The sequence below is a fragment of the Prenolepis imparis genome, unplaced genomic scaffold (genome assembly GCF_030444845.1).
Source record: "Prenolepis imparis isolate NDT839.2.m4 unplaced genomic scaffold, iyPreImpa1.0 SCAF_17, whole genome shotgun sequence".
Classification (NCBI taxonomy): domain Eukaryota; kingdom Metazoa; phylum Arthropoda; class Insecta; order Hymenoptera; family Formicidae; genus Prenolepis; species Prenolepis imparis.
The window spans coordinates 955,666-969,160 of NW_028141175.1; the positions used below are offsets into that span (position 1 = coordinate 955,666).

At 34.4% G+C, this 13,495-nt stretch overlaps 1 protein-coding gene across 3 annotated transcripts in view; it reads left to right on the plus strand.

Annotated features, from left to right (window-relative positions):
- LOC145946613 (2-phosphoxylose phosphatase 1) overlaps window positions 1–13,402 on the plus strand; it is a 42,044-nt gene extending 28,642 nt beyond the window's left edge. The window contains exons 1-6 of one of the 3 annotated variants that reach the window (XM_083056352.1): window positions 1,864–1,969; window positions 2,396–2,576; window positions 6,486–7,189; window positions 8,216–8,383; window positions 8,787–9,358; window positions 10,935–13,402. In XM_083056352.1, the coding sequence (XP_082912478.1) occupies window positions 7,099–7,189; window positions 8,216–8,383; window positions 8,787–9,358; window positions 10,935–11,687 (1,584 nt within the window). In that variant the 5' untranslated portion in view covers window positions 1,864–1,969; window positions 2,396–2,576; window positions 6,486–7,098 and the 3' untranslated portion in view covers window positions 11,688–13,402. Of the gene's footprint in view, window positions 1–1,863; window positions 1,970–2,395; window positions 2,577–6,485; window positions 7,190–8,215; window positions 8,384–8,786; window positions 9,359–10,934 lie in introns of those variants that run through there. The other 2 variants (XM_083056353.1, XM_083056354.1) reach the window with 2 other exon arrangements.
- Window positions 13,403–13,495: the final 93 nt, after the last annotated feature.

The following is a 13,495-nucleotide window of genomic DNA, read 5'->3' on the forward strand; positions in this document are numbered from 1 at the left end:
AGTGTACGCGCGCGAGAGATCAATCAGCACCCACGAGAGAGAAACGTCGCAAGTGTTGCTAGAGCGAATTATTTGCGAAAATTATTCCCATGTGGGCTCTGTCATCCCATCGCTCTCTTTTCTCAATCTCGACGAAATCTTTCTTTCGCTGAGAAAATCATTAACAAATTTTCTTTCTCCATTCTAATCAATATCTCTTTACAAATCCGTCAACAACGTTCATTTGGACAATCGACATTTTATTATAAACGAAATATGATATTGGTATAATAATTTTTCTGTTCAATATTTAATTTTTCTAGATATTAAAATATTATAATTATTCAATAAAATATTAAATGGCAACACTTTAATTTCTGTAATCATATTAAAATATCAGTATTTGGCTTTAACTCAATCGGAGATCTTTGAAAACGATTAAGTAAAATGGAGAATGTTCGTCTCTATTCGTGTTTAAAAGTAGAGGAATGCTGGACAGTACGGTCCGTATGAACCACCCTGTATAATATAATCTCGGAGAGATGAGCTGATCTTCTCTCGGGCGATGCAACTCAAATGCATGGAGCGTGGCGCATCTGTGGTAGACGGAAGTAATGAATGTGGCCGCGCGCTTATCTAGTTTGACACTTCCTTGCTAGCCGATCACATGCGCGTCCATATTAAAGGTTGTCGTTTTGAGAGAAAAACGTAACATAAAGGCAAGGCGATTAAATTCCGTTTTATTCGTCCATTAATTCATCGACTTTACGTAATAGATCGTAATCGAATTCGGTCTTTTGTTATGCCTGTCGCGTTTTTGCGCGCATTCGTTACACATGAGCAACGCATTCCCATTGCTATGATATCTTGGAGAATAATATCCGGGCGTAGAATCGCGCGTCGGGATTTTTGCATTCGAATTCCATTCGAAAGAGAACGAGGCAACTTTAACCTATCAAAGATATGGCCGTGAAAAATGTGCCAGAGATAGTTAGCCACTCATTTCAGCAGTTATACTCTATTATGAAAAAAGAATATCTTTTTCCATCATTTTTATCATAAAATAAATATTTATATATTTTTTCTTCTGTCCAAAAAATTGTTTTCTTAAAAAGCAGCATGTGTCTCTTATATCAATATCTGTAAACATGCTGCATTCAAGAGATTTGATTTTAATATGAGTTTCTTTTATTAAACTGAAAGAGATTATTGCAATGTATGTTTTTTTTATTTCTAATTTTGATAACATTACATCCCGATAATACTATCCATAATACGTAATAATAATAATATATTAATATAATGAATATTAATGTATTATTGTTTATAATTCTAATATACATTAATATATAATAATATAATAATATAATAATAAACATAATATTATCCATAAGTAAATTATTATTAAACTTAATTCGAAATTAAATGAGAAGTGCCATTGCATATACAAAATTCTATTACATTTATATCTAACTTGAAGCATATACATATTGTTGATATCCTATAATGAATAATCAATGATTCTTTAAATAATGGTGTTTTATCAGTGATATTCTTTAGTGTCAGTTTGTTTTCCACTAATATCGCCGATTAAAAATGTTCAAAACATTCAAGACCTTGTATAATGCGTAGTTTTTGGAAGGAAAGTCGGTGAACCACTAATAATAGTTATCGCGAGCTCGACGATGATAACGAATCGCGCGTGTATTAAGAGGGACAAAGGAAAGTTGACAGTGGCAAATGCACTATCTGTAAGAGAGAGACATCAGGACACTTCAGCTGACCTTCCAACCTCTGCAGATCGCAGCGGGAATGATAAAACTCTCGAGCAAGCAACCACTGCAGCGCGTTTACTGCACTCCGCGACCTGCGTTTCCTTTTGCGTCACGTTCTCGTGCTCGATCGACTCGATCGACTCTGCAATAAAGATATCCGCGGATTTTCTATTCCCCGGGAAAGTTTCTCGAAATTTTATTTAGCATTATAGCAGGTTTCGTGTAATTTACCTAACAAATTATACAACGTATATAGTATATCTCATTTATTAAATTTGCCCAATCGATTTATTTCGCTGAAAAATTAATTTGTAAATTAATTAATTAATTAAATTATTTGAAATATGAAAGTGTATATTAAACATATTATTTAAAAAAATTGCGTAATTGTCAAACTGTGCAATTACTGCTTTGAGATTGGTAATTTGAGACAAAACGCAGAATAAAACTTTCTTGAGAATTTATTTTTAAATGTGTGATATTTACTGTATTAATTTGAATGTTTCTTATTTAATGCAATATATATATATATATATATATATATATATATAATTATAATTTGAATCGAATTCTCAGTCTTTATATTTTATAAATAATATTATTAAAACACTAAAGAAAGACTTTTCATGACTGTTTTTTAGATATAAATCCTGATGATACAATCAGCATCCATTTATACATACCCTGTGGCTTTGAAAAGGAATAAACATCAGGAAAGTTTTACGATAGTACTGTGGGATCTGAAAAGGGATCGCGATGTCTGGTCTGAGGACAATGCAAGCAGATGCCTGATGCAATCATTCTAATCTCGGCAATCCTCAGGTATGTTACCTTTTCAGGTAGAAAATATCAGTCGTTATTCTTCCCCATTCTACGTCGTAGAAAATCGGAGATTATAGGTCCCGGTCCCAATTTTAATGTATTTTTTTTCATGTAAACATTTTTTTTATAAAAATATTTTTTTTTATATATCTAAAAACATATTTTATAAATTAACTATATTGTTGGAAAAAGTTTTATATGCGTAAGTATACTAGCAGGATATCAGACAGTATTTTTATTATAAGTTATTTAAATATCTTTTTATTTAATTGATAATTAAAATGATAATTAAAATCAAGTATGAAAAAATTTGCTCGCAGATAGAATAAATTATATTTTTGTAATCAATGATATTAAGTTTAATAAATAGATTAATCTAAATTATGATTTAAATATCACGAAATGCGTGAAGTAACAACATTTTTGTGCCAACTAAGTTGGAACAGAAGGTGGGAAGAACAGTTTGACACTTTATAATGTAATTTGTGTGATTTCTAGACGTGTTTCGTCTCTCTGCTTGAATTTCACTAATTCCAGTAAAAGCATATACGTCCGATCAAGATTGTCGCGACCTCGGATTTAATATATTTTAATCAAATTGGGAATATTAAATGGAATATTTGAGCAAATAGTCACAATTTATATTAAGTAAAAAACGGCGACTTGATGAATTTTATTATTCATATTTCACATTTTTTAAAAATATTTCTTATATAATTTTTTGTTTGTTTTTAAATTTATTAAAAAAAAATAAATACGTTTTAATTAAAAAAAGAATTCGTAATGTAAGTTTCAGAAAATTTCCAAAAATAAAAAGGCAGAAAATTTAAATCTTTGTGAGATCTCTACATTTCTTGGATACTTAAAGCATTGCATTTTTGAATTATAATATGATATATTTCTTGCGCAACGTTTTTCTAAAAGATAAGTCATTGAAATTAGAAAATGTCGAATCAGAAGATAAATTTCTGCTTCATGTGCACAATTTTCTCATGCGTGGTATTTGTCGGATAAAATATCTTTCAGTCTCAATTATTCGCGGCATTGTGGAAATGAAGCAAATAATCTGCCAAGTGCATGAGAGAGTTGTCGGCTCCTTTCTTTATAAATTCTGCTTTGACTGGTTTATAAACGATCTCTTTTCTTATTCTTGATTAAATCCTTCATTCGAGACCTTGAAAATCGACTGTGGATGTCGATGTAACTGATGAGCAAATAAAATTCGTGTATACTTAAAAAAAAAAATATATATATATATATATATATATCAAAATCAATGTTATAATATATTTTATAATTTGATCATGATTTATTAATATTCAACAGCTACATTATTTATAATAATTAACGTTTATAGTAAAAACTTGTCCATCATAATGTCATCTAACCAGATTGGAATGTTAGAATCACATTGGGTGCGTTCAGCGGACTCAACAGTTGAGCAATTTTCCGATGTCATTCCATGCTGATTGGCTGGATTTTAAAGTAGGAACCAATCACATTCTATTGCTACTTAGCAGTTGAGTCCGCTGAACGCGGCCATTGTGGAACATATGGAAGAAGATCGATTTGCAACAAGTACGTTCAAAGATCTCGATTGCTTACATATGTCATAACACGGGGAGGTGTTCATTATCATTACCGCTATGTCATTCCGTATACGATCGTGACGGTGGCATCGTGGCAATGATCTTGCCAAGGCTAGACGAGATCAGGCACATACGGTGATGATAATGATAACGAGAGGGATTGCCGTCGGCACACTTGTGCGCGATCAGTATACATCCTTGAAAATTACACCTTGAAAATTACATTGCATTACGGGTTCTGGAAAGGACTTTGATTTCGCGATCGATGATCGAATGTACAATTATACACCCATTCCCCTTTCAAAGTCCCCGTTCGAATTTCGAGCGTATAACGAGGGATACGATGCGACGCACATTAATAATGATGATGACGACGTACAAACAGTGGTCGGGCTGCAGGCTTGTTACAATTTTTTCTTGGTAACATAATGCACATGTAGTATACGTTACATCACCGGATGTTCCCTCAGTCGTTGACGTTAGACATTAAGGGACTTAAACTAAGAGAAATGGGAGTCGTTCCGCAACAACGTGCTTGCTAAAGGTAGTGATAGTTACGAAATGATTTAATAGACTAGATGACCAAAGAATGTTGACGAATTAAATTACGAGTAATATTTATAATAACGTCTTCGCAAATTACATCCTTGTTATATTTCATTCAAGATTATTTTAATTAATTAAATATAAATTATTAATGAAGACTCAAGAAAGCACCTTGAATTTATATAAATACATCTGCGTAATTTGAACATGTAATTTTATACATCAATTTAGTCTATGAATTGAGTGAGTGCTTTTGTAATCGATTTATACACACGAGGTGAATGAATTTGAACTCAAAGTGTGACACTGCAGTTATTTGTCAAATTATTAATGTTATTTCAAGCGTGATTATTGACTAATTTATTTGATTTATTTTATTTTCGAGCATTATTACATTATTTCACATTATTCGCTAATAGATCTTTCTATTTTAACAAAGAAAAAGAAAGAGAGAAAGACAAGAGAGAAGAAGAAAGAGATAATATTTATTTTTAAAATCACACCAAAAATAATATAATTACATTATTTATTTATTTATCTAAAAATGTCATTATTTTTACAATTTTATGATACTACACACTTTTTACGTAAAATCGATAAATGAATACTCAAGTTTGACAGGAAGTCTGAATTACATGACGATATTTCTTAATTTCTCCGATTTTAATCGCACTTTATCTTACTCGGGATATCTCTTTATCCTACAGTGAGGCATCGCTTTCACCGGGGGATCCTTATTAACAAAGAATATCGCTCGTCTGTAGACCGTTTAAGTTTGCAGCGCCGCGGGGGCGTTCAATGACAGTTGCGTGCTCAACCCGGCGACGTAGACGGGCGCGATTACTCGCGTGTAACCGCGCGCCGAGATGTAACACGCGTCAACTGCCCTGATATGAGAACTCCAGACCAACCATCAACTGCGAGACAATCTAGCCATCAGTCTTAAACGGAATATATTTACGGCCGGGCCGAGAGAGCGCGGTGACATCAGCATCCGCTTTCCTTCCACCGACGTTCCGACCGTCGACGCAAGCTCATCTCTGCTTTTCATGGTCATTTCACTCGCGTCTAGGGGAGCCTCTTGTCCTCTTGCCGAATTCAAGTTTTTAATCTGCGATCGAGACCGTGGCTTGAATCGCGCTCTGAGTTTGATTGTCGATATATAGATATTAGATGGATATTAGATATGGGGGATTCCGAGATTCGATTATGTATATAATGAACGGTAATTGCAATTGATTGATTTCGAAAATTGAATCGATCAGAATTAATCCGAATTGTATCTGACGGTGGCGCTTGATATGCGATAATTCTAGGTTGCACTCGCTATTGTATGCAAAGCAAGATTATATCGTTGAAAATAATAAGGCGCGAGATAATTTTCTCTACGATATACATATCTCGGAGTTTTAATAAGTTTCTACTACCAACGATACACAATTTTCTAGAAAATCTTACAGATCGAAACAAACTTTCTTATTTATTTTATTATTGTGATTAAATACATATTGTTTTGTGTATCATTTCATATTAACAATATGTTAATTATTTGTAATATGAATGTAGAAAAAAAAAATTAATATTTTTTTACATATTAAAAGAGAGAAATATATATTATACATGTATAAGAGATAATTATATCTCTAATATAAAGGAGACTCGGTCAGATGCTGAATAATCCGCTAATCATTCTGACGTTTCTCGCTTAGATCTATAATTGTCAGAGAAAGCGTATTATTATATATACATACATATATGTATATATATTTTACAGCGTGACGGGTGACGGGCAAATCCAGTTCTCGACAGAGAGTGCATAACCGACCGGCTTTTGCTGATCGTGGGCTCTCTCCGTTTGATAACTGCACCAGATAAAGGAAGGTCGATAAACGTTATACGAGAGAGGGCCACCCTGTAGACCGACCAGGCCATCATCTCGTGGGGGAAAACTAGTCGGCTTTTCAGGGTGGAAGGTAATCGGGTGGTAGAGCGCTTGCGCCTGAAATCCACCCTCCATCCCCGTGAAAATTTCATCCCTCCGTTGTTATCGCCATGTCAGGAACCGGCAGTTCCATCTCGGGCGGACGCGCGACAGGGTAGATAGATAGGGGGTAGTTTTTCGCGGCGCGGATTTCCTTCTCCGTCTCTCGTCGATCGGTGGCGATCGGGTACGTCGCATCGGGGATCGAGGGGTACAATAAGTATGCGGAAAGAGCGTAGGTCGAAGGGCGTTTGAAGATGCAGCTTCGATCGGCCCCTACGAGCGGAACGAAAATCCAGTCGCGTCCTCGTCGCGTCGCACCGCGTCGTCGTCATCGTGACGGGACGTCGTTACCGCTCGTCGTTGCCCCGCGAATCGGTCCCACGGGGCCTGTAACCGCCGAGGGATGCTCGCGGAGATGGTCCGGTTGTCCTACCAACACAGGGCGTTCTACTGCTACGTGATTCTAAGCGTGTGGATCTTTCTCCTGGTCGCTGGTAAATCGCAATCCCGCGATAGACGAGTTATTTTGTGTGCATTGCGGTGAACGGCATTCCTGTTAAATGTCGCAATCGAGATCGAATTCCTTGGAAATCGATGTAATTTCAATGGGTTCAATTGCTGCAACTTATGCAAAAATCATACGTTTATTTACAAATCGATGAGAGATATTTCGTCATGCCTATAAAGAAAATTGAACTCGTCGAAATTAAGCGAATATTAAACATCGCGTTTGCGCCGCGTTTTTTGCATGCTTATAAAATGTGTTCGTTGATTTTCAGTTTTAGTTTCACATTTGATTGTTGATTTATCGGGAATCTTTGAGAGGTGCTTAAATTTTTTAATTCCTCTCTGGCACGATTTCACCGAGTTTTTATTTTTAACTATAGGGTTAAGAGATGTATATATATATATATGTTGTCGCAGCTATATACACTTCTGCGCTTCTGTTCGTTATTACTTAAGTTTTAATAATAGAGCTATAACAAGAACAATTTTAGTTTTTCAATAATGGATTATGTTGAATATTGCCATGCGTTATTATCAAGGAAACGCGACTATTCTATTTTCTTTTTGTCAAAGGAAGTGTTCAATCATAATTATTGACACGAATGTCAACTGATTGTTGGAAAAAGAAATAAGTCCGTTGAAACCAGTTCAAGAATCTCTTCTTCCGCTTTAATATTATTATTTTCTGTTAAAAACATAAATCGGGAGAAGAATTGGTTTCTAATACAAATTTGTTAGAAATTTAATTATTTTTTAATATTAATATATATTATTAAAAATATTTTATATATATACATATGTATAGTCTTATATTTAATATTAATGTATTTTTTATTATCTTTTAAATATTAACATATATTTTTTATATTGATATATATTTTCTCAAATTGAGATACATGACGTATATAAATATCCTATTGTTGTATTCATACAATTGAATAAAAAAATATAAGGAAAGTGTAATGAAATATAAATCTAAGATTATATAGAAACGATATTTTCTTATCGCGCAGGCATGTATAAATATATCGGCGTGGATGAGAAAACTTCGTTGCAAACGAGAGTCTTAAATAATGATCTGTCGCTCCGTGAATTCCCGAGAAATTTAAGATCGGACGCGAAGACAAAGAAGATCTTTCGTTTTTGTAATTTACCGCACGAGATAGCTGCAGAGACCGAAGGTATGTTCTAAACGGTTATTCTATTTTTGCATAAAACGTAACGCGAGTATCAAAAAAAGATATATTCTAATTATATATTATTATCAATAATTGATGATTAAATCATTAATCATTAATTATATTAACTATATTTATATTATGTATTATATTATTATTATACGAAATATTAATAACTATATTATATTATGTATTATATTATTATTATACGAAATCAATTATTATCATATTAAAAGATGCCTATAAATATATATTAAAAGAAATTTGTCGAAGCCCTTTGCGCATAATAAAATCGTAATAAATAATAAAGAAAATCGATATTAATTTATCATATCTCATAAAAATGATTTCTTCCTAACAATACGTAATTAATTATACGCACAAGGTGTTTCCTTTTTTCAAATAGGAAAACTCGACGCCAACGTGACACTAGGAGGCATCCTGATCTTCATCCGTCACGGTGACAGAGGTCCTTTGACACATATACGAAATATAAGCAGCATAAATTGCGGCGGCGATGTTGGCGCCGGCGGCATATCGGAACTGGAAACGATCTACGAGAATTATGTAAATTTCGTGCAAAATGTGTCGAGCTACTCGAAGACCGCCTGGGCCCAGTTCCTGGGTCCGTTTCACGGACTACCAGTACTTCCGGCGAACGCGCGCGACTGCAAGATCGGTCAGCTGACCACCCTCGGTATTCTGCAGCTGCTCAAGACCGGGATTCTGTTGAGAAACGCGTACTACCACAGGCTCAATCTCGGCAACGGCACCACCTTCGGCAGAGACGTCATCGTCTACAGCACTTCCTATCGTAGGACTGTGCAGAGTGCCATCGCGTTGCTCTACGCGCTCTTCGAGAACGATGGTTTCCAGAGTCTGGCGAGGATCAGTTTGCAGGAGAGCCAGAGTTATGCGTTCTGCAACAACGAATGCGCCTGTCCAGCCGCTGAGAAATTTCTGAAGCAGCATTTAAAGGTAATTTGCATGAAAGTAAATATAACACGAAAACAAATTATATTTATATAACTATAGCTTATATTTTTTAGCTATAGTTAAACGGAGAATTCTCCGTTAAATTATAGCTAAAAAATATTAATTACCATAGCTAAAATTTAGGCATGATAATTAAATTTCAGGTTGTAATATAGAGACAGCTAAAATATTTAGTTATGGTGGCTAATTTTTTTTTCCCATGAAGTCACATTTATTTAGAATCTAATTTTTATATAGAAAAGTGTTTTTTATTCTGATTTTTTATTTAATATTTTATATATTATTTATAAAATTACTCTAATATTTTAGAAATAATTTCATAATAATAATTTATAAATTTATACATCTTTTTTTTTCAATGCATGTTCTTTATACATTTAAAGAATGAAATCGTTCTTTTATTATTTATAAGACACGAGTCTGATATGGAAATTGTATGAATAATTATATTCAAAGAAATATTTATAGACTTACATTATTGAAACTTTCTTAGCGCGCACCTCACTTTTTACAAGTGTCTATATAAAACTAATATTGATCTTCCTTTTCGTTTTTAAAAGAAGATTCAATAAAATATCATCCCTTTATATAAGACTCGAGTCTGATGTGAAAATTTTATGAATAATTATTCGAAGAAATATTTATAGACTTATATTATCGAAACTTTCTTAGCGCGTCTCACTTTAGAACTATGTATATAAAATTGATACTGCTCTTCCTTTCTTCATTTTTAAAGAAGATATAAATATAATAAAATATTACACACTTGCGCTATGACTGTCTTATCAAAGGAAGTTTTAGTGACCTAAAGTATCTTATTTAAATGACCTGAAATCTTCCTGCTTTCTCGAAAACACTAAATAATCTGCAATAATCGCGCTTTTTTTCCTACTTCTCAGGAAATCCAATAAAAGCTATGAAATCTTCCTATTTTCTCGAAAACACTAAATAATCTGCAATAATCGCGCTTTTTTTCCTACTTCTCAGGAAATCCAATAAAAGCTATGTAGGTCATTCAAGACTGCCAGATTGCTGGTTTTCCAACGTACGTTATCTGAATAAAATACTTGCACGCGATAATAATTTTTCCTGCAGAAATAATCTTGCGTTATAATGCGCTCGCTCTTTGCGCGTGACATATGAAAACATATCACATGTGATGCGTGTGTGATGATGCCAATTTTTTTTAACATTAAAATTTCACGAGAAAAAACCATACGACTCGTTCCAACGTGTGATATTAAATACTTCATGATTAAGTTTCGAGCTGAAAAATTCCGCGGGTGGAAAAAAAAAGATCCACTTCAATATAATTTTAACTCAATATAATTTGAATGCCACAAAGACCAGAAAATTCACACAAATTCCAGACTCCAATTAATTTTATTAAGAAAGCAGTATAGCTTTTGCCTTTTTTTTTTAATATCAAAAAATGACTTAGTGCTCCTAAGAAAATAATTTCAAGAAAAGAGCTCCGAGAGGGTTTACGATCAGATCGACACAAAACAAGAACCGCGAGATTCCCCGCAGAGGCACGTTACTCCTTTACTTTCCCCAGGAGACCTCCAACCGCCTAAGATCCCATCCGGCCGTGGGCGAGCTGATCAAGCAGGCGGCGAGCGCCGTATTCGAGCTTCCTGAAGCGCAGACGTGCGACCCGAACACGCTGAGGGACGCTTTATTAACGTACGTATGCCACGGCGCCTCCTCCCTGCCGTGCGCCGACCTGTCGGAGGACGCGTTAAAGTCGAACACGCAGAGGACATGCGTGAAGAGCGATCACGTTACCGGACTGTTCGCCTACACGGACTGGGAGTCCAAGCAGGTCGCCAAGAGCAGCAGCCACAACAAGTACGGGCTGCTCAAGGCTTACGGGATGCTGCGCGGCATCGTCACCTTCATGCTACGCATCATCTCCGAGGCCAGGCCCAAGATCGTCCTCTACTCCGGCCACGACAAGACCCTCGAGTACCTCGCCACCGCCCTCGGCGTGGTTTCGGACGTGGCGACGCATTACGCCTCGAGGCTGATCATCGAGATCTACAAGATCAATCCGCGAAACGATAATCGCCTCGCCAGCGACTTCTACTTCCGCGTCATCGCCAACGGCCGGGATCTCACGCCGAAGATCCCGTTCTGCAGGAACGCCAACACTTACGTTAGCGACGACGGGGAACCAGGGATGGGCAAGAAGGGCGTCGTCAAGTTGTGCCCGATAGAGAATATCGTCCGACAACTGCACGATGATTATTTCGTGCCGTTCAACGCGACGAACTTTAAGGACGCTTGCTCGAGTCATAAGATTCGCTGAAATTAATTATGGGCGAATAAGAGGATTCTCTATAAGAAAGTAGATGAGTTAAAAAGGAATTGAGAAAGAATTATTTGATAATACCTTATCCCCTCGAAATTATAGTCTCTAAGATTTTTAACATTTTTATAGATTCTTCCTTTCATCTCTCTTTATTCTCAATATAATGGCACTTTGTAGTTACTCTATTAGTAACTATAACTAAGTACCAAATATATGTGAGAAATAAAAGAAAATCTATTTGATATATAATATATATATATATCTCAATTTTTAAGATAAAAGATTTATCTCTTCTCTTGTAATCCTATAATAGCTTCGTATCTTGGAGAATAAAAATTAATGAATAGAAATAAAGAGGGAGAAATGAAGAAGCATTCAAAATATATAAACAATCTCTCGTTATAGGGATTAGAAGTTTATGACTTTGCAAAGTGAATTCTTATCAATCCTTTTTAATTCATTTACTTTTTGCATGGCGACTAGATCTATCGATCGAATAAATTTCTGACTTGCACTATGTGTCGTAGAAAATAAGCCAACGTGAAAGTAATTACTAATGTTAACATTCGCAAAAATTTAAAGAGGCAATCCTTAAATTTTTCTAGTAAACTTTCTTATGTGCGATGGAGCGCGTAAGCCACACTTACAATTAGAACGCAGTCTTTCCACTTAAGAAGAAAGTAATCCATCTTGATTCTATCATGAAATAATCGTATAGAAATATTCAAAACAAGCTAGTTAAATTTTTTTTTACATCTCGATACGCGCATACACTTAAGAGAAAATCTAAGATTGTCAAAAATTATAAGAAAATTGAGGAAAAACCAAAAAGAATGAAGAATAAAAAAAAATAGTACATAAGTTGCCATCTTAGCAAGGAGCAAGAGCCTTATCTTTATAGAGAGATCACTCATCTAAAACTTTAAATTAAACTATCTTTAGATAAATCGAGAAGCGATAGTGCTAATTAATCGATTAGTCGATTATCACATATATTTTATCATACACTCTAATGTATATATGTAAATATATATAAATATATATATAGTGCTCTAGAAATATATATGTATATTAAAGACGCAGTCGTATTTTTTTCTCAATCAGTAATATATATGCATAATATAATAAACAATAAAGATAATATAAACAAAATTTATTATGTTTTGAAGAAAATATTTATACGATCAAGTTTTTTCTACGACTGTGTTCATCTAATTAGTGACACAGTTTTATGTAAGTTTACAAAGAACACAATTACATGTATATTAAAAGATCGATCGTTTATTACAAGTCTCAGGAAAGGTATATATTCATATTACATGCAACTCGCGATATATAAAAGGCTTATTATTACAATCTGTCGATAAATAAATAATGAACGCGCTTTACAGCGTACAAGGCACACGCAGGTTTACATACTTATGTACTACCTACAATATATATTATATAACTTATAGAATAATAATATCATAAATACAAGCACAATGTCCAGCTTAACATCAACTTTCGCAGAACATGCTTTTATTTTGCTAACAATCAATAAAAGCCTCTCATGTGTCTTACAATGCTAAAATCTACGCTGTAACATGTCCTTCTTATTAATGATATTTCATAATTCACATTTCTTAGAATTCTTCAGATGACATTTAGAAGTTACGTCACTGTAATCAATAAGAGAAAGATATCACGAAAATAAAAAAATCTCTCACTGAGACAGTAACGCGAGTTAAAAATATACAAAACCGCAGTCTATATTACAGAGTCCGTGTAAATGCCCAGTTCCGATCATTTCCGGTCAAGCTGAC